This window comes from Triturus cristatus, chromosome 6 (genome assembly GCF_964204655.1).
Source record: "Triturus cristatus chromosome 6, aTriCri1.1, whole genome shotgun sequence".
Lineage (NCBI taxonomy): Eukaryota > Metazoa > Chordata > Amphibia > Caudata > Salamandridae > Triturus > Triturus cristatus.
Window position 1 is genome coordinate 706,973,201 of NC_140589.1, and position 27,108 is coordinate 707,000,308.

Consider the following 27,108-nt stretch of genomic DNA (forward strand, 5'->3'; position numbering starts at 1 on the left):
AAAGTCAAAATGTGTTACACCTCTTAAAAGGAACCAGGGGGAACTGACACAGAACAATTATTGCATAACAACATGAGTTAAGTGTCATGCCATTGTTTGTGTGGTCCTCAGGTGTGACTCAATTTGAAAGCTGTATCCATTCTAGAACTCTCTACTTGTTTGGGATACGTCCTCTGGCTCAGGCCTTGGCAAAGAATACAACTTTTGGTTGCGTCATTATAAAAGCCACACCTGGCCTGGACCTTTCTACTAGCCTTCGAGAATTCTACATAAAAGATACCAGAATTTATGTGGGTACCACCTCTTCTGCCCACAGATGTCAGTGCACCATGTGTTTTTCTGTGGAGCTCCATCATGTTCTCCTGAGTCTAGACGCTTGGCCTCATCATACCCAGAGTTCTATTTCTTGCACTTCCTATTTCACAGTTCTTTCTTTGATTCCCATGGGTAGATTATGATCTAAATTAGATTAGTTTATTAGGGCTTAATTTAGAGTTTAGTAGCAAGGTAATTCTTCACAATGGTGATTGGGTACCTGTCCACCAACTTTCTATCTGCCTGCTCAATTTTGAGTTGGGGTGGACCGCTAGGTTTACACCGTCAGAGTAAAATCTACTCAGTCAGCATAAACCATCCCCTGATGGCACAAGGAAATACGGGCCATCGGATGTTGGCTATCCAACCATCCTCCTTATTTAGAGTGGGTGGTCAGATGGCTTATTTCACTGCCCATCTCCGCCAGGAATATACTGGAGGTGAGGGGCAGTAAAATAAAAATTAAATGAGACCACTCCAAAATAACATGGGAGAAAACTCTCATGGTGTTCAAGCCATTAATTTTTACTTTTCCAAAAACAAACTCCTGCTTAGAGAGTTTGCTTTTGAAAAAGTAAATACTTTTAAAATTGTGGTGTAAGCTTCTTTCAACAATGACAGACACACACCAAACTTTAAAATGGTTTTGTATGAACCGCCATGATGGCAGTTCATAAAAACCCATACAGTTCATAGTAGGGATGGAGGCAAACTCTAAATTTGGTGGGCAGAGGGAAGACAGGATGGCATAAGTAAAGTCCTCCACCACTCTGACTGTCTTTACCCCATACACTAATCTCTACATTTGGCACTTATTCAGTTACAGATTTAGTTTCTGTGCTTCAAGTGCATTTCACTGGTTTTCACCTGGAGGCTGCATTTGTGGTGAGTGTTGTGACTCCAGTATTTGACCCAGTTTTACTTCTCGGTAACCTTAGCCTTGTGGTGCTGTATTCAAGACATACCTGGTTCATACAGGTTTCTACCTATCTACGTGCTATAGATGCTTCTATGTGACAGATGAAAGAGGGCACGTGTCTGGTTTGTCCTGCTGATAGCCAAGCTTGACATCGCAAGTGCGTGGAATGACACTGCATCCCCCATAGCTTGGTGGGTCACTGGTATGGATCAGTGCATGGGCCTAGAACGTCCAGTATACCTGGCCAGCAGGTACCCACAGAAACATTATAAAGTCTTGAAAATTGGCAGGGCACAGAGGGATACACCTATAGCGATGTCCATCCTGGCCGTGGTCCCTAGAGGGGGGATAAAATCCTTTGAGACCACCTCCGTCTGATTTTATGAGGCGATGTTTGATGTATTGATACTTCCTGTTTAGCCTTGAGTGGTGGTGAACCTCTGTGGCTCACTTTGTGGCACTGTAATGTGAATTGTGGAGATTCTGTTGTAATTTACTGCTGGGTCTGTACTTAGCTTGGGTGTGCTATAACATCAGAACTCAATAAAAAGTTGAGTGAAAAAATAATTGTTTTTATTTATTTGAATGTAAACACATTTTAAAAAATGGTACACCACTATTAAAGTAATTTTGAATTTTGAATTACAATTTGAATCAATGGCAATACATTATATTAAATGTAAATTATTTTTGCAAAGTATACATTAAAAAATATGTTCATATTTAAAAAAAATTAATCTATTTTTTAAATTATGTCTAGGTACATTATTTTTACATTTTAAAATAGATTGTTAAAATATTGTATAATTAAATAATGCATATGTACCTTTATATATTTGTTTTAACATTAATTTATGTTTTAACTATTTTAAATAATTTTATGTAACATTTTTTTCTATGGTGTTTTATTTTAAATACCTTCCTCCATTATTTCACGGGAGGGTGTTGCAGTACCCTTGGTTGTGCATCTGTGACGCCGGACTTACTACTATGGGTTTTTTTGTTTACTAGGAACGTACACTCAGAGTTTGTGAATAATGAAAAGTAGTTAACTTACGCAAAAGTCCAAACGTACTCAAAGGTCAAGTTACCTCTGTGCCTCGGGCCATCTATGTTGGGACAAGGGGAGATAGATAAGCATATGGTAGCTAAGATTAAGCATAGGGAGGTACTGTATGATGACCTCAAGGAGGTTGCGGTACCACGAGTGCATGCCGGTGAAGTGGTGGTAGTGAAAATGGCCAAAGTGAAGCAGAATTTCATATTTTCTGCCCCCATGAAAGCAAATAAATTATTTAAAAGTGCTGTCAAAACCCATGATGGATGCATTTAAAATTTAAGTCATGTTTCATTGATTAATTGACCTTGTGCCAACTTGGGAGGGGTCATACAAAATGTTTGTTGCAGCTTTGACATCCTTCACATCTTGGAGTTTAAACATGGGCCCTCATTACGATGGCTGTTGTATCAGGATGGAGACCGCCCGACATGTAGTTGGCGACTCCACCTGCCTAATTATGATCCAACTGCCATGAAGGTGGTCTGAACATGCCTTTTTCAATTGCAGCTACTACTGCGGCCCATAAAAGGGCTGCAGCCCAAGCCACAATTTAAAAAGGCATTTTTTCAAACTTCCATCAAGTCTGGTTCCCTACTTGGATCCATGTCCTCCCAAAATTCTGCAGCTTATTCCTGACGTGGTGGCTTCTCCAATCATGTCCATCTTTAATGCAGTTTTTAGGACTGGAGTATTTCCCAAGGCATGAAAATCTGCATTGATTCTTCCGTTGCTGAAGAAATCCAATTTGAATATCCTAGATCCTAACAGTTATAAACCAATTTCTAGGCTCCAATTTGCAGTTAAGCTGATTGAGAAGGAAATTAACTCTCAGTTATCTGCATTCTTGGACAACAACCATCTGTTGGATGATTCCCAATTTGGTTCTGCAAGGGGCATTGCAGGGAATCAGACCTTATTGCAGCCATTGAGATGATCAGGACCTCTGTAGATAGAGAGGGTAATGTTGCCCTCATCCTACTTGACTTGACAGTGGCCTTCAACACGGTCAACCATGATCTTCTGATCAACTGATTAGATTGCCTAGGGATAAGTGGCATGGCACTGTGGCTATTTAAATCTTTTTTCACAGAGCGAGTGCAGACGATGACCCCGGAAGAGTATACTTCTGGACCTTTTTCCCTTCCTTGCGATGTTTCCCAGGGGTCATCCTTAAGCCCAACCCTCTTCAACATTTATGTAATACCACTAGCAGCTCTGGTGAAATATTTTTGGTTGTCACTAGTATCATATGCGGACAACAACCTATATACAACAGACAGTATTTATCCAGCAACACAAAGCTATGGCTACTTCACAGACCTGTTTGATTTAGATTCTGCATTTTAGTAACTCTCCTATTTCCATCACTTAACCAATAACTCTAAGATTACGTACGGCACATGATGTCTCAGGCTACATAATCATCATCTCAAACAAACACGTTCTGATTGTCATTGCAAATGGACCGCAGTGACTGCAGGAGCAAATATTTACTTGTGTGTGTTTTAAAACCTCTTTAGATCGAGAACCTACAGAAGGTCTATATATCTGTACCTGCCAATTAACATGGCATAATTTATCCAGCAACACAAAGCTATGCCTTCATCTACCATGTATGTTCCGCGTTAGAGTCCGTCGGCAATATGAGTTCACCACTAGTTGTATGTAAGCTCGATCGGTACTACGTTGTCCTGACCCTGCTTCTTAGAATAAGCACACGTATGATTCAACTTCAATTTCAACTCGAATTGAAGCCATTTACAGCAGCTTAAAATTTAATTACTATGCATTTTTCTGTTACCAAGTGAATAGAGTATGGCTGCTTAACCTATACATTGTGTAACTACTTTTGTGTTGTTTCACAGCTGAAGGGACGCGCTACCAGCATTTTTCTGTTAGCTATTTAGGAATACCCTGCCTCATTTACATAGCGCCAATACCCATTAACCTAACTTATACCTCAATAACATGAGACTCGAGAAGGTCAACATTTCTGATAATGCCCCACCCCTTTTTTTCTTCAATTAGGTCACATTACCTTAACAAGATTTTGGGTAAGTTTGTGCTCTAAATCTTTGATGCTTTACACATTTCTGCATATAAGGGCCTCATTGGGGGATATGGGAATCGTGCCAATTCTAACTGTTTGTATGATGATAAATGGAATGTGTGTCTCTCTCTCTATGCTCCTATGGGATGAATGAAAAACAAAAATTCTATACTATGCCCTTATTACCTTTGACTTGCAAAGTATTTCCTCTGACATAAATCATATAACTGAATTCTCCAATACAGGATAACCTGATCAATAATGCCATGTAACTTATTCATATCATGTTGGCATGTGTGCGATTGAATCTGTTTTGGACAATATCTTAACTCAATATTTTGACAAAATTGTCCTGATATTTTGTACTTCATGTGTCTTATGTGTATTTTGTATTTTATGTTTCTTCTGTGTTTAATATCTCTCTTCCTCTTTGTTTCACTTACACTTCTGTGATTATCTCTTTCACTCATTTACTTATTTCACACACTTCTCGATTTACTTTTTTCTCCCGCCATCTCCTTGGGTCTATCGCTTTTCACACCTTGATATCCAATATATCACATGGGTCTTACTGTGACTACCAGCCTTGAAAAAACCCTTGGCCCATCTAGTCCTAAGAGTGAAAAACGTGTTGGCTGTGGTCTCTTTATTTCATTCAAGTTCTTTGGATCTGTTCCAAATAAATGAATATGCAAATCAGAGAATGCATTTTGTCCTATATTACTACAAGATATTATGATCAAATTCTTGGGCACAACTCTCCCCATCTTTACTTCTATTAAGCTACCTAACATAGTGGTTCTTGAGTGCAACCACTCGAGGGAGAAGTGCCAACCATAGATTTGGGTCTTGTCTCTGTCTGTTGCCGGAAACTCCGGACAGTGTCCACCCATTCATCGACACTAACATCCAAATTGTTGTTTCTTTATCTAGTAAAGAACCAGATTTGAATGCCACTTTACACAATTGTATGAGTGCTGTGAGCTTATGGATGGACAACAATTGCCTTAAGGTTAACTCTTCAAAAACTGAAGTTATTCTTTTTTGGAAACAACACCTCTTTCTGGAACCCGTCATGGTGGCCAGCTGAATTAGGTCTGCTCCAAATACCAGTGGAAAAAGAGAAAAATCTGGGAATATTGATTGGCAATAGACTCACCTACAAAGATCAAATAAACACGGTTATTTCCACCTCCTTCTATCTGCTTCGTGTTATTAGGAAAATAGCTCAGTTCCTCCCATAAAATTTGTTGAAGACAGTTGCTCTGACCCTTGTAACGTCTAGAGTGGACTTTTGCAATGGTCTGTATCAGAATCTTCCAAAAGTAGCCCTGAAAAAACTTCAGATGCTTCAAAAATTGGTGGCTAGGTTGATAATGAAAATTCCAAGATATCAATCTGCTTCATAAGCTCTGGTGATCTTACACCGGCTTCCTGTACAAAAGACAATAATATTTAAAGCCCTCTGTATCACTTTCAAAGTACTTCAGGGATTTGACCATACCTTTTTAAGAGAGAAACTGAGAAGCTACGCCCCTGAGACAACTCTTCATTTCAGCTCAGCCAGAAATCTGGTGGTGCCTCCTTATAAACTTTCTTCCTGGGGAGGCAGTAGCTTTGTGGAGTTCTTTACTACAAAGAACTGGAACATGCTTCCCCACTGTAATAAAAACTGCTCCCTCCCTTTTACGTTTTCGGAAGTCTCTAAAAACATGTTTTTTAGGAATTAATTACCAGTCTTCTCTCTCAGAACCAAGATGCCTCCGGGAATTTGTTTGCGTTATATAAAACTTAAAATCAAATCAGATAAGACAGTTTGCAGTAGTTGTACAAGAATAAGCAAGGTAAATTTAAAATCAAAAGTTAACAATCTGCAGTGATGATGTTGTTGGGCCAGCAGAATGAGAATAGGCTCAGAAGGGCTTAGAAGCATCCTTTACGGAGTGAGGAAATCCTTAGGTTGCACAGATCATAGAAGGGCAGATTAGCAACCTATATAGCAGAACATATGTAGTGCATGAGTAGCAACATGAAATGGCAGATGGTTTGATGAGCTGCATCGTGGATAAAACAGTGCTCACATCTAGACTCGCTTAATTGCAGAACACCATATGCATTTTTAAAACATATCTGTCTTAACCTTGACTCTGATATCATGCTGCCTAGTAGCATACTGCTGAAGATGAACATTCTCAAAAGTCCCGTTTGACAGTGGAGCCTGTGGAAAGACCGTTAGTCTTAGGGGTTTCGAGCTGGCTAAGATGCATCAAAGCCAGTCAGAACCCACTGTTCCAAAAAGAATGAGTGCAATACCCTTGTCCAATAACCTGTTCTCACTCTCTGGTAGCTTTCAGGCCCAGACTGGGAGCAGCAACCAGCCCCGGCAGATTGCTGCTTCACCAGCCCTGGGAGTGGGCTGGGTGGTGCTAGCAAAAAGCATTGCTCCCGCCTTTGTTACAGGTGGGCCGGTATTGCTGCAAAACCTGCCCCCATGGGCACAAAACTGGCCCCCATCCCTCCAGCACACCGGGGAAATGCCCATGGCCCGCTACGGCCAGTCCGGCCCTGGTAGCTTTGCACCAAGCAGTCAAGCTTATCCTCAGGGCTTGAGTGTAAAGCGTTGGCACAACACCCCCCACGCAACACGCGGCATTCACCACAAATAGACTCCAAATCGTATGTCTAAAAAGACTTGTCTTTATAATACACATACACCCTCAAATCAAAACGAGATACACATTGCATATACACTCTACAGTTTTAGGCAATTGTTAAACTTCTCTATTGAAATCAAAACAAAATGCACATTGCATATACAATTTACAGTTATGTGCAATTGTCAGCCTTTCCTATTACAGAAATGTCAAACAGTCACTAATCTCTGACTACACCTCATAACTCAGCCCCTCAGTCTTTCAACTCTAACAGCCAAAGATACACATTGCCCCTGCTGGTGCTCTGTTGACTAGACAGTCAAAACCTCCCAGCACAGAAAGAAACAGTTACTTAGCTGCGTTCATACAGATTAGACCTCCAGGCGCCCGACGACACCTGATAACTATCCCTCCTTTAGACAGAAGGTTGACACCCAGGAAACTGACATGATTCCTGTTTGATCACAATATTTAGTAGGGCCCAGTACCGGCCCGTTAGAATGCAGGTGTCAATTTCATCCCCACGTAACCATCCCAGAAAGGCCCTTCAGAGTCAGAGGTCCGCTGTTTTCCATGAACCCCTAGTTTAAGGCCCTCTATCAGGAATGCACAGATGTGGCTACCCCCCTAGCATCCAATAGTGAATTAGGAGATAGGCCACCAGGCACACAGAGCCACGTACATTGAAATGTCCACTTTCCCAAAGTAACATTTCAATCACAGTAATGTCGGACCCACTCCCACTACCAGAGAGGATTCACCATTACGAACTCATCAATACCAAACACCCTACTGTTACTATTCAGCCCATAGAAACTAATTCTAGACAGCCTTTAGCTACATCCCCTCATGTTAATCCAATGTGAAAAGTAGATCCCATCATACCAAACAAACCATCCGGTGTTATTTACGGCTCTTCCAGGTAATACATAGACACCCCTGCCTAACTTCTATCCAACACCGAACCCTTACCATAGGGAGAACTCGAAAATATAGCAGGAGACATGCTGAGCATTGGCCCACAGCTTTGTAATGTCAAGTTGAGTAACAGTAACCCATGCACACAGTTCTAACCAGGAAAAACTTGTGGCACAATCAAATAGCTACCTCCGTGGATGGAACAACCAATGCTGCAGGCCCACGGAGGCACATTCGAGATACATTCCCCTGGTATAGGTCTTACCCCATGACAACGGGCTTACGGCTAACTTGAATCAACCAATCATATATACACCGCTCTGCAGCATGCACATGATGAGCATAGGGCTTTGACACTGCACAGCAGTGCCAAACACGCTCAAGTCCTTAGGCTAGCATCCAGAGCAACTGAAAACTGGGAAGGAGAAAAGCAAAAAGTTGAAGAAAAACACCCTAGAAAGAGCCATTTCCAACAATGATGAACTAGATTTCATGATAAATATTTCACATGAGTGGACCATATCAGTGAGGCATTCAGAACAGTGAAGTAAATGATATGATTGTAGATGGCAGCTGTCATCCTCATCCAGTTTCCAATATGTCCTCCACCTTTTGACATGCAAACGTTACATAATGTCCATCCTTTTCTTCATATTTTAAGAGCTAACTATACCTCAGTGGTGGTTGGTGCACTTGTGGGGGCACATATATGTTAGCATCAAATTGCACTGAGCAAGAAGGAAAGTTAAGAAGAGTGTCAACTGTCAATTCTTTATTTAATTAAGTTGGGACAAGTTGTACATTTTAGGGCACACTTTTTTATATAGTTACCAAAGAACCATGTGTATTACAGGCAGTTTGGAAGTGGTCATATATTCCTTTAAAAAAGCAAATCACATATGTGTGTAACTGTAAATTCCACATGGTATGTCAACAAACATTTGAGCCCCATTGTGCCTGATTCATTGTGCAATCAAAGAAGACCAAACACAAATCACGTGCCACGAGGAATTATGTCAAATTACAATGTCAACCGTTGCCACTCATAATGCCATTTATTCGTTGTAGCAGAGGCCAACCCGAAGGGGGCCTCACAGGCCGGCGCCTGCACCCCCGTATCCCTAGCACCTTGAGACCCTCACGGGTGAGTAGTCGCACTTAACAAACTCCTGATTGATTGATTGAATGGAGAGGACCCGGAAAAATTGGTTTGGGCAGCTTCAGTGCACCCAACAGCAAAGGGAGATTCTACCCCTCCCTGGGAAAGAGCGCGCACCAAAGGTGGTGCGAAAATACCTGGCCAATAAGTGGCCATGTGATATTTTGAAACCCCCAAATGGGGGATGCAGCTGTATGCCAGGAGGAGACAATGTGGGTTATATGTGCACTGCCACCCCAGCACAGGTCACTTTTGGAAGCTGGGGTTGTGCGCTAATCAACTTTTGAGACCCACCCACCCACACAGTGTAACAGCATTGTTGCAGTGCTGGATAGCAGGCGAGGCAATTTGTTGGTAAGGAGGCACACCGGCAGGGCGGTGTGCAGGAGGAAGGCCATTCATCTTGGGATGCCTTACGGCAAGGTGAGTACTCCGGAGGGCGGGAGCAAGTGGAGACGGCACTCGCAGCCCAGATCCGCCGAATGGCAGGGTACAAAATGGATGAACAAGGTAGCGAGTTGGGGCCTAACTCCAGAGAGAGGCTAACCCCGCCCACCACACAATAAAAGAAAACCAACAGGGAACTTTATGACACCATAAAACGGCATGTATGATGGCCTGAACAAACTAAGAGGTGTTGCAAGTATGGTAGGCAGATAACAGAACGTCATTGTGATATGTCAGAAATGATTTATGACTGTCAGTCGTTGTGAGTTATGACCTGTCACGTGATTTACAAGCCTGTCAAAATTATTTATGACTACGGAATGAATTGATTAATGAACTGTCATGACTATGATTTATGAACTTGTCAAAATGATTTATGACATCCCGTGGCGCTGATTCATGGCTGGTCATAGTGGGATATGACTACGGTACTGAAAAGCAAAAAGTAATTCATGCGTGTTACCCAAAATAAACTGTGGCTAACATCTACCACAGGAAACAAGACACACACATGTTGGAAACTTTATCGGAAAACATATGTGAAAATTGTCATGCATGGCAGTTTTGGAGTGGGCCTGGTGCGGAGGTTATAAGCCATGGAAAATGTCTTAACCTTTGTCTTCTGTTCTCCTCTCCCTTGCTTTATCTTCACTCCTGTGTCTAACCTTTTTCCTAGCCAAGTTCCCCTCACCTTTCGGTCTCCTGCATGCATCTCCCCTCTCCAGTGGCATAACAAAGGCCCAGCAGCCCCTGCAGTGCGGAGGGTGCGCTGAGCTCCAGAATGGGCCCTCAGTGCAGTACCTTGTCCTCAGTGCTTTAAATGGAAAACAATAAGTGCAGGTACTCATCAAACTGAGTTAGAGGTGTGGCTAGTGGGCGGGGCTATGGGTGGGGCTAGAGGTCAGACATGATACAATGACAATACTTTCATCTGTTGTGTTATTGCTATGTTTGGGTGTTAAACTGAAATGCAACCTATGCCCTGACAGTATTAACAAGTATAAAAATGACAAAATAATTAATACAATCAGCAAATGTTCTGCATTACACCGCAAACTTTGCTTTTTGTTGCTGCATAATTTTTTCAAACCTGCCGCATAATTACAGTGGCCCTGATTATTATCATTGATTTGGATTGGGCTCAAGTCAATACTCATGTTCTCGTGTGCGCACACAGTCACACAGGCCGGAGCACACATGCACATTCAAAGCACTCTGCACACTTTCTTTAAAACACCTTTGTAGAGTTCCACATTCTCTCTCTTCCTCTTTCCTTTACACGTAAATGCGCACGCAAGTCGTTAAACACTCACATTCAGTCAAACACTCACACAAAAGGCTCAGGCAGGCAAAGGACACTTTCAACTCCTTCCCTCCCGTGGCTTCCTTCATTGCCGCTCTCAGTGGGTCGCCTGGATTCCAGGGTGTGCACAAACGCACACCATTGTGTAAATGTGATTGACAGAGCAGTGTCTGAATGGTATGGACACTGCTCTGTCAAGCAAAGCGTGAAGGTGACATTTTCAACACCCACACGTCCAAGAAGACATAATGCAACTGAGCTGCTGTTGAACAGTTCAGCAGGGGCTCAGCACAAGGCTCCAGGGCCACTTTACCTGTCAGAGTATCCGGGAGGCAGGCTCCACCCTGCCTCCGCAGAACTAGCAATAAATAGTATGTCAGACATGAGTACCAGTACTCTCCTTGGGGGGGGGGGGGGGGGGGGGGGGAGAAGTGCCATTACTTGAAAGGATAACAGTAAGAAGTGCCGGTGAGTACCGGCCCATTTAAAGCACTGAGAGTTCACGAATAAGTCCAGAACGGGGACCCTCCATGCACCCTGCAGGGGGGGTGCTCAAGTTTCGTTACGCCCGAGACCCTCTCATTGTCCAGACATCTTCATCGGTTTTCCACATCGGCCTTCCTCGTCCCTGTCTTTCTCTGTCCTTCCACTCTCCATGTCTTTAATCAGGATTGACAGAAGAGGAAGCACTGTTCCGTTACTATCCTTTGCTCCTCGCACAGCCCATCAGAGAGGTGTTGCAACATGTCTTACGCTTGTAAAACAAGTTGCTCAGTTTGTTGCCCTTCTTTGTACAAACACCTGTTTTCTCAGGGATCTCTTTTACAAGTGGTGCAAAACAGTCTACACCCCTGAACAGTCCACGTAATAAATGTAAGCAGGTCAAAAACTGACTCCAGCAGGCCTGGGTCCCATTTTAGTTTAAATGTCTGATACTGACCCTGAGTGATTGCGTCCCACAGTCTTTCAACTCTGTTTGTGGTGGAACGGCCATGACATCAGCTGTAGTCCAGGCAGTAGACGGGCTAGCTCTCAATTTTGCAAGTGCCCAGTCATTAAGCTGCTCTCAGATATTGCTGGCAGCAGTGCCGATAGGAATGGGGGAGGGAATAGCATGGGGGGCTCGTGCAGCGACTACCGCTAGCCAGATGCTGAAATGCACCACCTTTGACGGTCAGTTCAACTGTTCCATCCCTGCCAGAGAAGCAGGTACGGCGGATTGTCAGCCGAGTCAAGGGACGCGCAGAAAGCGAGAGATAATCCTGGTCTGCATACCTTGCACCGAGTCAGCTCAAAACTAACAAAGGCGGGGGGTGGAAACGGAGTCGGTGGCCCAGCACCTCTCTTAGGACCCCTCTACTCCTGCCACGGGGGCATGTTTACTGCCTCCGTGGGCCGGTGTCAGGCATTTCATGAGTCGTCACATAATACTCGGCAGTCACAAGACATGCCGCCGTCATTTGAGGCTTGTGATAATTTTGTGGAAAAAAACCCAAGGGTCAGGGCTCATAATTTTCATAATAATCTCAGTAGTTTTATTGATAAGCTTAAAATGTTAAATCTGCAGTCACTCGCCGAATACACAATGAAAATAGTACCTTGTTGCGTTGCAGTCTCTCTACTGGCTTTTCAGTTCTGCTCTCTACAGGGCTCTGAGAGAGTTGTGTTCCGTTCGCCCACATCACACACATCTTTGAGCTCTCACCGCGTGCCCATCTTCTAACAGAATGTCCCCTCTGCGAGTCAGATCTCCCTCTTTCTTCTCTCAGGGTTTTGAGGAGCGGTCGGGGTTACAGAAAGCGTTGACTCTTCTTGATTATGCGAGCTAGCAGCCAGGGTCAGGCGGTGCGCGGCCGCGCAGGAAGGCAATGCCATGGAGTGGGGAGTAATTACGCAGACGCCACATCTCTAACACTCAGCAGTCGGGGCGCAGCACGGATTGAAAGCAGCTTGGCCGCACAGATCTGTAAGTTTTGCCAGCAGGACGCTCGTGGTCCATTAACTGCCCATTCAGCTCTGTTCTCTGTTTGGAGAAAGCAGTTATGCAGCCCACATTACAACAAACACAGCGTTAGAAAGGGCACGGAAAGGTTATAACGGCCGCACTGCGCCCATTCCTGGAACCGTACCATACTTGTGCATCTGCATTACTAAAAACACAGCCAACAATCGTCGTATGTGGTGGTAATTGTTGGCCGCAGTTTATTACTTATTACATAGTCACACTTGTACAATTCCCCCGGACATCCCCTTGGAGGCCGGGGTCATAAATCATGTCACACATTATTGCCAATGCGATATCGCGCATTGTCAGACGGACATCATAAATCATGGGCCATAAATCATTATCCATCATAAATCATTCTGTTGGCCCTCCCTTTGTTGCCATAAATCACTCTGCCTGATCACCATAAATCAGCAGCCATAAATCATGGGTCATAAATCATCGGTATGTCATAAATCATTCTGTCACCTGCCATCAGAATTTCGTGGTCATAAATCATTCCGCGTGAGCATCATAAATCATCAGCCATAACTCAGCTCCCATGATATGCAATTGGGCTGCTGCAGGGGGGAGCGACGCCTTATATCTCCCCTTCTCTTCTCCCCATTGTTCTTGAAAGGGGAGGGGGCGGGCGTCTGAGGGCGTTTCGCCCTGCGGCGCTTCCCGCCGCCGAGAACCGGTTTGTTCCTTGCCGGGCTCTGGCGGCCATTATGGCGCCGGCCCTTGAGCCCCCTTCGGGGGCGGCCTCTGCTAGAACACTGCACGCATAACCCCTTTGAGCTTTTTTATTGGCTGGTCTGCAGCACCGACTTCTCTGAGTTGAGGGCACAATGTAGTAGCTAAACAGAATAGCTGTGAGTGACAAGAGTTGTGGGGCAGAGGAGGTAGCAGCCAAAGCCTGAGCCTAGAAAAAGACGCAGCGCTCCCACTTGGCGGGATGCATGCTTGCAGAGACGTTTTAGGCATGGGCAAGGTGGCCTCTGGCCCAGGGTCCCAGCCTTTTGGGGGGCAGGGCCTCAGAGAGGCTGCTCAGTTCTGCAGAGAGTATAGCCCTGATGACCTTGAATAGTTTTTATACAGAATTGTTTTAAATACTTTTAGTTTATTTTTAATGTGGGTGATCTGTGAAAGTCTATTACAGACAGTTTGCAGAGAAATCTGTTTATATTTCATGCAACAACCATGAAAGATTTTTTTTAGATCAAAACAGAACCTCACATATGAGAAATGGGAGGGTGTCACATGGATTGCAGTAATATTAGCGAGCTGCTGATTTGTTAAAATATTGAAAACACACTGCACTATCCCTGAATATTAGATGTTGACACATTTAGAATTTAGAGGAGTGTGCCTGTGCACTGTCAGAGCTGAAATTGGATTATAAATTCAAAGCAGTTCCAAACAAGGCCCCCAAAAAATGTGTGGCTCAGGCCCCCCATATTCCTGAAGATATCCCTGCGCGATAATGCAATACCCCGCGGTTCTCAGTTGTCACAATTATGCTCAAGGGGCGCATTACGAATGTAGCGCATTGTCCCATCTGTACCGCTTTACGCCCATAAGTGTGAGTGCCAGGTGCAGATCGGGACCATGCTCCGTAAATGACAGCAAATGTTCTGTCCCCGTGCAGTTGTGACCCCTCAAACAACACATTAGTGAAAGGCAGACTGACTGTTTCAATCATCCTCTACACTTTTCACTGGAGCTGGCAACACAGCCATATTTTCAAAGGGGGTCAGATAGCCTGCCTGAAGGTGTATGGGTGACTGCAGGGGGATGGCTAGAGGGCCCTTGGATCCCCATGCCCCTCCCAGGGAACCACCTCACGGAGTTCATTGACCTGGGCAACCGCTATGTGGTGCGCCGTTAGTGCATCTCCTGACTGCCTCTCTGCCGCTGCATGCCCATCTATAGAATGGCATGGACACAAAGGATTCTCTCATTTAGATGGGGTCGCTCCCCCATGCAATTCAGAGCACATCGCCTGAGGATCGTGCTGGTGCACATTTGCTTTGGGGCAATCTATACAACAAAAGGGGCCACAAAAGCATCTGCCGTCCCTTCTAAAATGCAATGGCCCTTGATGCACAAGATGTGGGTGTAAATGCACCCCAGAGTGCTATGCAATATATGACCACTGGGGCCGTATAACAGAAGTGCCCGGGGGCGCAACAGGCATTTGCGCCCGCTTTGCGCACCCCCGGCGCACATTGGTATTACAGAAGGGACTATAGACACTTGTGCATACCCTTCTGTAATAAAAATAGCGCTAGCACACATAAAGTGCCAGCGCTATCATCGGAGGATGTTCCCTCATTTGCAAGGGGGCGTGATCCCATGCAAATGAGGGAATCCTTTCGCCTCTGTGCCTGCAACATAATACAGACACGGGCGCAGAGGCAAAGAATCTGTCAGGAGGTGCACTGTCAGTGTGCCCCCTGATGGCAGCCCTCTGGAGGGGGCAAAAGGGTTCCCATGGACCCCCAAACATCCCCTTGCTGGCAGGTGCTGCTACTCACTGCGCTCGCCTTCAAGCTGATCTCTAATACCCCTTAAAAGTGCAGACGGATTGCCGCCTGCAAAATTAAACATGGAGCGGCTTCAAAGCAGCCGCTCTGTTTTTCACATGAATGTGCTGCCCCAGGGCAGAGTGAGTTCACGCTGCCCTGGGGGCAGTGCATCCATCCTAATATGGCGCATTGTCCTTGTTTGTGCAGGGTGCACCTTTTTAAATGGTGCACCCAGCGCAGATTCGGAAAATGTGCCATATATATGATACGGCCCCAGGGTCCAGAAATATGAGTGGTAGCCCAGTGTCTTCAGACACTGGCACAAAAGATGTAGTAAATATTAAAGCGGAATTGCTTCATTTTGAGGTACACTCATAAATATAAAAAATACACAAAAAAAGTAATTAGACATTATGCAAAACAAGACCATCGACAATAAATAGCCAGTGAAGAATGAAAGGGCTTTAATATCATTTTCTATGACCTGCTCCCACATTGTGCAGATGGTTTCCTTGTCAGTTTTGTGCTTCAAAATCTGTCTGCCTCACTAACACCTGATTCATGGATCTAAAGGCAGCTCTTCCTTGATTTATGACTGCTGTCCAGCAGTGAAATGTAATCTCCAGCTGCGACCAATTGTATTGAGAACGCTAATTTAATACAAGCATCATGACAAAGCAAGCAGCTTTCAGAATGACATGCTGCATTGCTGTCAGTGGAGGTATCATGAAGGTGTGCACTCGGACAGGGCACAGCTGTTCACCTGCTCTTATTTGACTGAATTGTTTAAAACACATACATTGAAGTCAGATTTGTTTGAATTAGTGCATGAGCTGATGAAAATGTAGGTCGGAAGCAGGGAGTCCCAAATATATCTCACTGTTCCCAAGCTGTGCTATCCTGAGCTCATTCGCTAAGACGCAAAGCTTAAATTAGGGGGATCTTTACAGTTCTCAACAATGGCAGTAATTAAAAATAGACTTTGAAACTGGTCCCTATCTGCCATATTTAGGTTTAAATTTTAACAAGCAAAACACTGATATCTTTCTCAATTGCCCCTGAAATAACCCCTAATACAAGTCTGTGTTGCAGTCACTGTTACATTTCACTTTTTTTTCTTTACGCTGCGGTGTATGGGTGCTTCTGTTTCCAAGAAGAATTTAATTTTCAAAGAAGTGTTTGTGCATTTTACAGTAGCTACTGGCATTAATCGCGGGTGGGGCGGCAGGGGTGGGTCGCGTGGGAGGGTGAATACATTTTAAAAACCTACCTTTCGCCAGGTCCTGCGTTTTCCTGCTCTCCTGCCTCCGGCAGGAACAGGAAGCAGACAGCCACCCTCCCCTCCCCGAAACCAATCACAATGCTGTATTGGCAGTGTTGTGATTGGTCGGGACACTGACCAGCCAGGCGCCTATGGGAAAGCCATTTTCTCCACGTAGGCTGCATGCAGCCTACATGGAGAAAAGGCAGAGTGTGCATAACTGGTTTGGTCGTCCCCAGAGGGCCGACCAAACAGTCAGCGCCCCCAGCAGTGGGCAAGCCACTGCACCCCTGCCCTAGACCAGACCCGCCCACCCACCCACCCCCAACCAAACCCTTCTGCTTTCTCACAGTGCGAGAAGCAGAAACATAAAATAGTAGTTTTACCATTTTATGTTTCTGCTTCTCGCACTGCGAGAAAGCAGTGGGGCGATGCTTCTCTGCCCTAATGGAGGAGCCGTACCAAGCCTTTTGTTTTTCAGGTAAAATGAGTCTTCTATAGCTCATTCTGCTCCCTGAGTGCCTCTATCGGTCTGGGTGAGTTCAGGACATTGATGAGTGTTGATTACAGGTGATGACTGACAGCTTTCAAGTTGGAGCTGATGGGAGTTCGCGGTTCTCCAGGAGTTCAGATTAAATGCTCATCCACGGAGCGACAGTCACAGAAAGTGTGTTAAGGGGAGTAAGACATTGGGTAGTTGGTTGACACTGGTGTGATCCCTGGCCAACCACAATACTTGTTAGGGCGAGGCACAATCCAATCCCAAATGAACCTGTTCTCAACCCTCTGGTAGCTTGGCACAGAGCAATCAGGATTAACTTAGAGTCAAAGGGCAAAACCTCAAACGGTAGATAAGTGAAATTAACTACACAAAAAGTATACCACAGTAAGTTAGAACTTTCTTTAATAAATAAAACAAAACCAAAATAACAAAAATCCAATCAGTAGAAGAGCCAGAGACATGCAATTTTAATGATATTAGTGAAAATAGCGCCAAAAGTCACAAAACGCCAACTGTGGGTATCTGGTTGTGCCTGACCAGGGAAAAGTCACAAGTTCAGACTGACAATGTGCACGAGCAGGCTGCAGGGAAACAGTTAAGTCAGCTGAACAGAGTACCTTAAATTCTGGTTTGCAGGGCATTGCGAGGATCCGTGTTGATGATGCATCACACATCACCACATTTATGGTTGTTGCATGAAATATAAACAGATTTCTCTGCAAAATGTCTGTAATAGACTCTCACAAATGTAAAATTTTCTAGAAACAACCGACTGGTGTACTGTTTATTTTTTGCTTTGCACTATTATTTAAATAAGTTGTATGCACTATTTGTGATTTCTGTTTATCACATAACTGCATTATTAGTGATTGCTGTTTATCACGTAACCAGTGATTGGTCTACATTTTCACATAACGCTATTGTTTATATTTGCTTGTACTAAATAGTGTACCCTTTATTTCAGACTGTATGAATTGTTAAAATGATATAATGAAATTATGAAGTAATGGTTAAATAAAAAACCAGGACCAAGGAACTCAGATATTGGCCCGTAGTCTGTCTAAAAACATAGCAATTTTCTAAAAGTGGCATTTTCAAAACTGTAATAAAACATTTGACTTCATTGTAAGTTAGGATTTTTCATTGCAATTCCAGAGACACCAAACATGAACATAGTGACCTTTTCCTATTTAGTAATTATGCTTATAAAATGTAATAAAGTAACTCCAATGTTATTCTGTAGGACAAGTAAGCCTCGCAGTAGTGTAAAACGAATTTAAGAGTTTTTCACTACGAGGACATGTAAAGCTTAAAAGTACATGTCCTAATTTTTAAATACATTGTAGTCTGCCCTCTTGGCTGGCCAGTCCCTACCCTATGGGTGACCTATATGTATTTAAAAGGACGTTTTTGACCTGGCAAAAGGTTATTTTTGCCAGGACGAAATGGCAGTTTTAACCTCCACACACACAGGCAGCAATACATCAGCCGCTTCTCTGTTAAGGTTGAGGAACGTCATCCCACTGCTCTCAGCAATGAAAAAAGGAAAAATAAATTGATAATAAAACAGGTTATTATCATTTTATTTTTCCTTGCTGAGCCAATTCAATGGCCGGGCCCTCCTCATGGACAGCAGAAGGGCGGAGGAGTGGTGACACTGCTGCAAATATGCATGTCTTTTTGGCCAGCCGTCTTAGGATGGCCAAACCAACATGCGCATTTAGATCTCTCCACCCGAGCTGTGTTGCACAGCCAGATGGAGACAGGCACAGGCTCCCAGGCCGTTACTGATCGGCCAACCAGGCCACTCAGACAGATCCCGGCACTGCTCTCATGCTAAGTATTACCAGCATGAGAGCAGTGTCTGGATTGTTGTAAGGAGACTGGGAGCCTGCCAGGAGTTGTGAGAAGCAGAAGAGGACCGAGGCGGCGTCCAGCAACAAAGTGCTTTTTTGTTGCTGTTATTTTTCTCCTCCGTGCTGCTCTCTGCGCTCTGCGCTCCCCCCTTTTTTTCACAGCAGCTGCTACTGCTGCAATTGAAGGCATGAGACATGTTTAAAGTGCTACTTAAGTGGCACAATTAGTGTTGCAGGTCCACTAGCAGCATTTGTTTTACAGGCCCTGGCACAGGTTACCCACTGTACTAGGGACCTACAAGTAAATTAAATATGCCAGTTGGATATAAGCCAATCTAATACATTTTAAGGAAACAGCACACACACTTTAGCACTGGTTAGCAGTGGTAGAGTGTGCAGAGTCCTAAGGTCAACTAAAACAAAGTCAGCAAAACCAGGAGGTCTGAGGGCACAAGGTTAGGGGGAAAACCACACCAAAAATGCCAGGTCTAACAAGAGGGTACACATCCATAGAAATATGGACAGCTGCAAAGGAGAATACAATACAGGGGTTGAGTATGTAGGTGAGAGGGGATTGAGAAGACAAGAGGAACAACATGCAATAGGAGAGAGAGAGATGAAATACAGCAATAGAGAGATGAGGGTGATGACATTTAAGACATAAAATGATGGAAGGACCTCAAATGAAATGTGTGGAGAAAAAGGGCGTTACTAGTGTAGAGGCGGAGAGTGAGAGGAAAGTGATGTGAAGTGAAGAGATTGAGTTGTTACCTAATTTATCGAGTATTAAAAATGATACAAGATCATAAGCATTGGTAAATCCAAGAGGTTTGGTTTATTTAATGGTGTAGGTGTTCTTAGTGAGATGTAGATGGATACACTAACAGAAAAAACACAAATAAAGGCACCCAAACACAGGTCAAGAGCATGCTGTATCAATTATGGCATTCTAGTTCACATTTTATACGACGCCTATTATTATATAGGCTACGCCTCTTGTAAAAGATACCTAGTTATCATATTTGCTCAAACCACCCCCTCACCTTTTTAATACCACTTAAAACACTGCTAACATGGAGAAGTTCCTAGCTTCAAAAACATACTGCAGCCAGTGCAACCACATAAAAGCCTACATAAATCAAGTGCACAATCCTGATAAGGCCCTAGGACTGAGCATGCACGTTCTTGAACTATAAAATGAAGGTGTGCCCTAGTGGAGGACCCAGGTACGGGTCTATTTTTAGGTTGTTGCACAGTCTAAAGAACTTGTTTTTTTAAAGAATTTCTCGGAGTTAATGCATGAGCTGCGAACAGTATAGCTCAATAACAAAGAGATAGTAACTGCTCACTGTTTCCGGGCTGTGCTATCTAAACTTGGAAAAAATAAATCATGAGTTGTGAATGCGACTTAAGCAGACAGCTGTGCCTTGCCCATGCGCGCACACAGAGCCGGCTCTGGGGGGGGGGGGGCTGGGGGGGCGATCGGTGCAACCGCACCGGGCGCTGACTTTGGGTGGGTGCTACATTTTGCAAGTGTATTCTCATTTTAAAAGCACCTGCTGCAGCGTACTTGGCCTACTGCATTTAGCAGGCATCAATTAAAATGTCAAGATAACTTCTGTGATTTATGGTCTTCCTGGGAAGAGACCGGAGGTTTGTAGTGGAAGTTTTGACTCATCCTAAGGTAGTGCCAGGGTTAAAATGCCTGCTGCAAAGAACGTGTACCATGCAGAAAACAAAGTGTATATAATGGAAATAGGTCAGTGGGTTACTGCTTCTGTCAGAGAGCTCCTTCTGTTACTTGTCGTTTCTAAGTCAAAATCCTAATATAGAAAAGGGCTCTGACACCTTACACTGGTATGAGTAGTCCTATAAAACTAAATGAATCTGAGGGCCATTGGTTATGGAGACTTGAGGGGCACTGTTAAAGGGTGCTAGTGAGGGAATCCATGGAGGAGGTGGTCATGGGGGGGTGGGGGGGGCACCAACAAACATTGTCGCACAGGGCGCCTCCACTGTTAAAGCCGGCCTTGCATGCACATTCTTGAATCCGCCCTAAAGTCTTATGTTAACGCGCCATGTTGGCATTCTAGATCCTGGTGATATCTAGTGTACATGAGAGGCTGATAGTCTAAACATGCTATTAGACGTTTTAAATCATGCATCTCTTGCGTCTCCTTCCACATTTGTAAACACGTTTGTGAAAGCCATTGTGGAGGCACGTGCGCCATAACGCTTCCGCAAAAGATTGATAACTCCAGGACACCTGATGGTATAAAATAATTGATGTTCCTGTGTTTTTGCGTTACAGCGTAAAGGACAAAACCGCCCATGACGATGACTGACATCCAGATGTTTCATCGGAACTGCACGCATGATTTATTCAACAAGTCCTGCAGCCTGGGCCACGATTTCGAAGTGATAAACGCGGCTGAAACCATCATTGTCCCGTCTTTGATTGGGATAATCTGTTCGACAGGATTGATCGGCAATATCCTGATTCTGGTTACAATAATACGGTAAGGGGCGTGGCAAAACGACCACACCTGTCAGTTGAAAATCTTTATTTAAACTCAATACTTTGATTTTTCCCCTTGTTTGATATTGGTGTAATGAGTATGTAGCGTATGTCCTTAAACTACGATATTCAATATTTTTGGTGCACAGTGCTTGTCATTTTGGTTTTGGAAGCCTAACTTGGGCCCCTGTCATGGTTAATTTTGCTGCAGGGCCAAGCACCTGTTTTCTGCACCTGCGGGGGCTTATTTATGAGAGCCCTGTGTCACTTTTGTAGCACATAAAGTGGTACTTGCATAACACAGGGCTCTCATTTCGATTTATGAAGCCACTCAAAGTCACCCTGCGTGGCTTTTAAAGGCCTCAAAAATCACGAGGAAGGCGACGCTGCACAAATCACTGTGCCACCTTACTCTACACCTGGGAGGTGTTACATGGGCGTTGCGGTGGGGTTACCCACGCAACACCCATGGAATTTGATGCTGCCCCAGATTTACAGAGTCAAAAAAACTTGGGATAGCGCCTAATCCGTATGCATCCCGAGGTGGGACGTAATGAGGAGAAATATGTTTATTTCTCCTCGTCTTATCCTCTTTCTATGTGTGCTGCATTCTGAAGCACACATAGAAAAAGGAAAACGCAGTGGTGACTGTTTACGTCCATGGCGTGGTGGCAAATATAATGACTGAGGTGTGCGCCCTGTTGTTGTTAAATCTGTGTTCACTGCTTTGCTTGCAGTTGATGTTGGATCTACTATGATAGCTACTACTTCTGCTATTGGAATACCTATTGTGGAAGTTTCAGTTGGAGCTTGCTGTGTTTTCTGCTGTTTTGGCAGCTGCTATTGTTGCTCTAATTCCTACAGTAGATTAATTTGGTGCGTCTGCTATTCTTCCAGCCATGATGGCAGCTCTGTTGTTTGCCAGTGTTACAACTTTGGTCATTGCTGTTTTTCATGTTGTGGTTGAAGACAATGGTTGTTGATGTATCCCTTTTTGAGGTTAAAAGGGTGCTTTTGGCTGTTGACAATTCTCTGCTCCTTGCTGAGCTGTTAGAAATCAGGTTCCTGGTTAGCTGAGGTATGCAGCCAGGCCAGGAAGGAACTGCCACTCTAGTCATTGTAAGCTAGACACTTAAAAAGATAACTTGTGCTCACACAGGTTTCCAAATCAATATTATATTTTCATGAATTAAACAAGACCTAAGCAACAAAAATCCAATAAGTAGATCCAGAGTTATGAATTTTTAAAGAATAAATCAAAAATAGTGCTTAGACGTCAATAGTACTAAAAGGTTACTTTAGTTGCGCTAGACTGGGGAAAATCCAACATTCAGTCTAGCCGCAATTGAGTACAGGCCCGGTACAGTTCCAAACAGGTCCAGCTGAAGTTTTACCTTCTCAATCTAAGCCTAGAACCCCGTTCACAGGGGAGACGGTCGCCAGGAGCAAGTAGAGCATCACTTGCAATAGTTCTGTTGGTCAAAAGAGTCAGCCGAGCATCGCAGACGGCAGACAGGGCTTCACTGTTGTGGGCGGCGATGCATACTGTGTGGGGAGATGATGTTGTGGCGGCTCCCATAGATACTTTGAGTGACCGGCGCAATCCTAGTGTGAATGGACCTGTTTGCGGTCACGAAGAGCCTAAAAGATTGATTTCAGGGGCCCAGGAGCTGGAGGTGATGAAAACAGCGGCAGAACTCACTTTGGAGGCCCAGAGATTGGAGGGGGGCACCCAAGGGAAGGGTATGATGTACAGAAAGAGTCCAAAAGCACCAACAAAATTGGAGGCCTTTGTGTCCATGAGGTTCTAGCAAACGGGAGGCAAGCCATGGAACCCTTGGTCATCATTTGGAGTAAAGGTAGAGTCCAGCTCTCCTTCCAGCAGATTATGTCACTATAAGTACTCCTGTGGTTAACCAGTCAGCAACCTATATGTATAGCTAACTGAAACAAATTACTACTGATAGAACGATGGTATACCCTATTTGAAGTGTGTGACACCACATAAGTGTGGGGAAGGAGGCAAGTCCTTTTGTTATTATATTCCCTCACACACCCTAGTGGTGTCATGATTCATCATTGGGACACCCCGACGCCTATAAGTCAGGGTGGGCTCAACCATTATTTCAGGGAGCTCTTATTGAGATGATATTTGGCCAGGGGGTTAAAGATTAAGAATCGGTGTCAGACCCCAGTTTCCCTTTATTCTTGGGTGTGGCACTGATAGTAAAAACAAAAATAAAGGGTTTCTAGGGATATTATGGTCCTAGGACCCTATTGCCAACATGTTTCTGTCCTTGCTGCCCCATAAAGGGTGCACGGATTTTCTTCAGGGCGTGGGACCCCTGGAGAGTTTAAGAAAGTACAAGGGTAATTCCCTACACTACTATGCAGTAAGGGCAGATAGCTGCTCCTTATTATAAGTCAAACGATTCTCGTTGTATTCACTCCATCTGTGAAGAGCAGAAAAAAGACAAACAACGTATATAGCGCGTTATGTCCTGCTTAATAATGAACATAGATCAAATATTTGTGTATACCTTTGTTTTTTCACATCATCATACGTGAAACACAAATAGAATGTGTGCGTGATTAGAGCGTCACCCATCGTATAAGTGCCACACATTTCATAGCGTGTGAATACATGGGTGGCGGTAATTTGCCTCATACTAATTTCGTACACTCTCTGGTGTGTGATTTGTAGACGTCAGTCTACCCAGTCAGACGTACAAACACATAAACATGAGATTAAAACAAGCCTATTCCTCACTCATTCTCATAGCCTTCACAGTTAAAATATACTCTTGCATATGGTTATCTTACATATAGTATAGCTTACCCCGATTAAGGAGAGGATGAACCCCATGTGGGACCTCTATACGTAGGGTAGCCCTGTAGTCACACTCTGTAGGTCCATAGAGCACGAAAAATCAAGATTGGGACACCCACATGCACGTAATTGATATTTTGTAAGTTGAGTTTGCATCACGAATGTTGGGACCAACAAGTTGTGGGAGAGACAAAAAATAAAAAATATATAGGAAAAAGGAGAAAAGGGAAAGACATGTATAAATACGATCATTATTCATCTGTGTCTTAGTCGCATACCTCTGTTATTCATACCACACATTCAGATTACTCACGCCACCAAGGGTCCTGCCCCGTAGAGACACCTGTTCGGTAGTGGTTTCCACAGCTTGGAGTCACTGCTGTGTTCGGGGCCATGGTTTTTAACTCGTGTGTGGAGCCTCGGTAGACGCTTCCGTCTGCTTCCGGGGGTTGGTGGCCCCGCCCATTCGCGGATATACGTGCTTAGCGTATGCTGCCTACGGAAGTCTGGGGGTTGTAGTTCGGGGTATCACGTACTCCTGTAGTTTGTTTACAGAACGGGATTCCTTAGTTCTATGTATATACCTCCAGATATTTATTAAATTCATACACCCACCACATCTTACTTCCGACCTACGCGTACAAGGGGCTGATCTTGAGGAGTCGTAACGAATTATCCCGTCTGTCTATCGGGAATAAATAACACTGCCCTGAGTCAGATGCATGTATATCGTGTATTTCCTAATAAGTTGTCTTCGGATTTATGGTTTGCGATGTTAAAACCTCACATAGTTTAAATGTCATCAGGAAAGGGTATTCAGTATTCCCCAATGTATATACCTACAGGTCATAGATACCATTTCAAAAGACCGGTGTCATTCCAAGCCATATACACATAGTAATGATTGGGGTTGTTTTTATGCCACATGTTCCGAATATATTATAAAAAAGGGGGGTTATTAACGTAACCGGTTTTTATAAAAAACCATTCACTCTTATTGAATCTGCGTGTGTATATTAATGCTATAATATGTGGTAGAAAATATCGGAAATCGTGGTTAGGGTGTTTATATGCTTAGATTGGCCACATACCAACTACTCCAGATAAAGAGCTGCGATACGTGGGTCACTGGAGATTTTATTTATTCCTATTTAATTGATTCCATGGAATATATAATCATTTAAACCAGTAATGTGTGTTTTTAATCTGTAGACCCATCTCAGTTCTCGTTCTAAGAGTTTTTTAGATACATTGCAATCTCATTTAACCTTTTCAATCACAGACCACCATAGGTCATTGTCTGAGTGTTTTTTCTCTACATAATGTGCAGTGAGTCTAGTTGCTGTGATAGACCTTCTGATTGTGCTCCTGTGTTCGTTTATACATACTTTAACTTTTCTCCCTGTCATCCCTATACACATCAATTGGTACGGGCATTTTATTTCATAGATAACCTTGTCTGAGTTACAATTGGTGTGAGACCTTTGTTCCCACTTGTGTTGCATACCCAGATCTATCTCTTTAGTAAGTTCCGTGAATGCGCATGCCACACAGGATCCATAGGGATAGTGGCCCATAACTTGTGGTTGGTTCCAAAGAGTACTTTGATATGTGTTTTTCATCTTTTGTAGGTCTGTGTGAACGAGGGCATCTCTTAAGCTCCTGTTCCTTCTGAAGGAGAACATGGGTTTTTCAAAGTTCAGTTTATTTGAGGTCAGTACCGACCAGCTTTTATTTATGATTTTTTTTAAATCATTAGACGACGCATTGAAAGTTGTTACGCAAATAAGGGTATCAGGTTCCTCTTTCTGGTGTGTCTCAAGTAAAACCTCCCGTGGGGTATTTCGGAATCGTTTTTTTGCCTTCCCTATGATTCTCTTGGGGTAGGACCTTTCTTCCAATTTCTTTGTCACGATTTCTGCTTCAGCTTTGTATTCAGTTAGATCTGCACAGTTTCTACGTATACGTAGAAATTGTCCCACGGGTAGATTCTCTCTCAGTGCACGCCGGTGGGCACTGTTAAAATGTAGCAAGCTATTTTTATCTGTTGGTTTGGTGTATAGGGAACTGACGAGGCCTCCATCCTTCGCACTGATAGTGACGTCTAGAAATGATACGTGGTCTTCATTGTGGGTCATCGTGAACTTAAGATGTGGGTTTCGATGGTTGAGCCATATGTGAAACTGTCCCAATGTAGTCACGTCCCCATCCCATATGACGAGAATATCGTCTATATAGCGCCACCATTTTTTTATGTTTTTCAAAAATGGATTTGAGGTCCATATATATTCATCTTCAAATTGTCCCATATACAAACACGCTATGCTAGGCGCGAATGTACTGCCCATTGATGTACCGTGGACTTGTAAGTACAGCTGATCATCAAATCTAAAGAAATTTTCTTTGAGTGCCAAGCGCATTAAGGTAATGACCCAATTCACTGGGGCATCCCAGGTCCAATCTTCCTTATTCAAAATCGTTTCAATCGTCTGGATGCTTTCCTCTTGTGGGATGCTCGTATAAAGAGCTTCTACATCCAGACACACTAATCTGTTGCATTCTGGGTTATATGCCACGTCTTGGAGGGTATTGAGAAGATGTTTAGTGTCCTGTAAGTAAGATCTAATACGCGTGACTAGTGGTCGAAGAAACCAGCCAGTGTATTTAGATAGGGGTTCTAAAAGAGACCCAATACCAGACACAATAGGTCTTCCAGAGCTTGCCCTTGTGTATTTTAGGTATGGTGTAAAAGACCGGTGTTTTGGGGTCTTCACAGTTAAGAAACGCATGTTCTTTTTTGT

At 43.8% G+C, this 27,108-nt stretch overlaps 1 protein-coding gene across 1 annotated transcript in view; it reads left to right on the forward strand.

The window, feature by feature from the left end:
• Positions 1–27,108, forward strand: part of MCHR2 (melanin concentrating hormone receptor 2) — a 1,458,776-nt gene that overhangs the window by 666,681 nt on the left and 764,987 nt on the right. The window contains exon 4 of the mRNA XM_085609231.1: positions 21,271–21,478. Coding sequence (XP_085465357.1) covers positions 21,291–21,478 — 188 coding nt within the window. The 5' untranslated portion in view covers positions 21,271–21,290. The remainder of the gene's footprint in view (positions 1–21,270; positions 21,479–27,108) is intronic.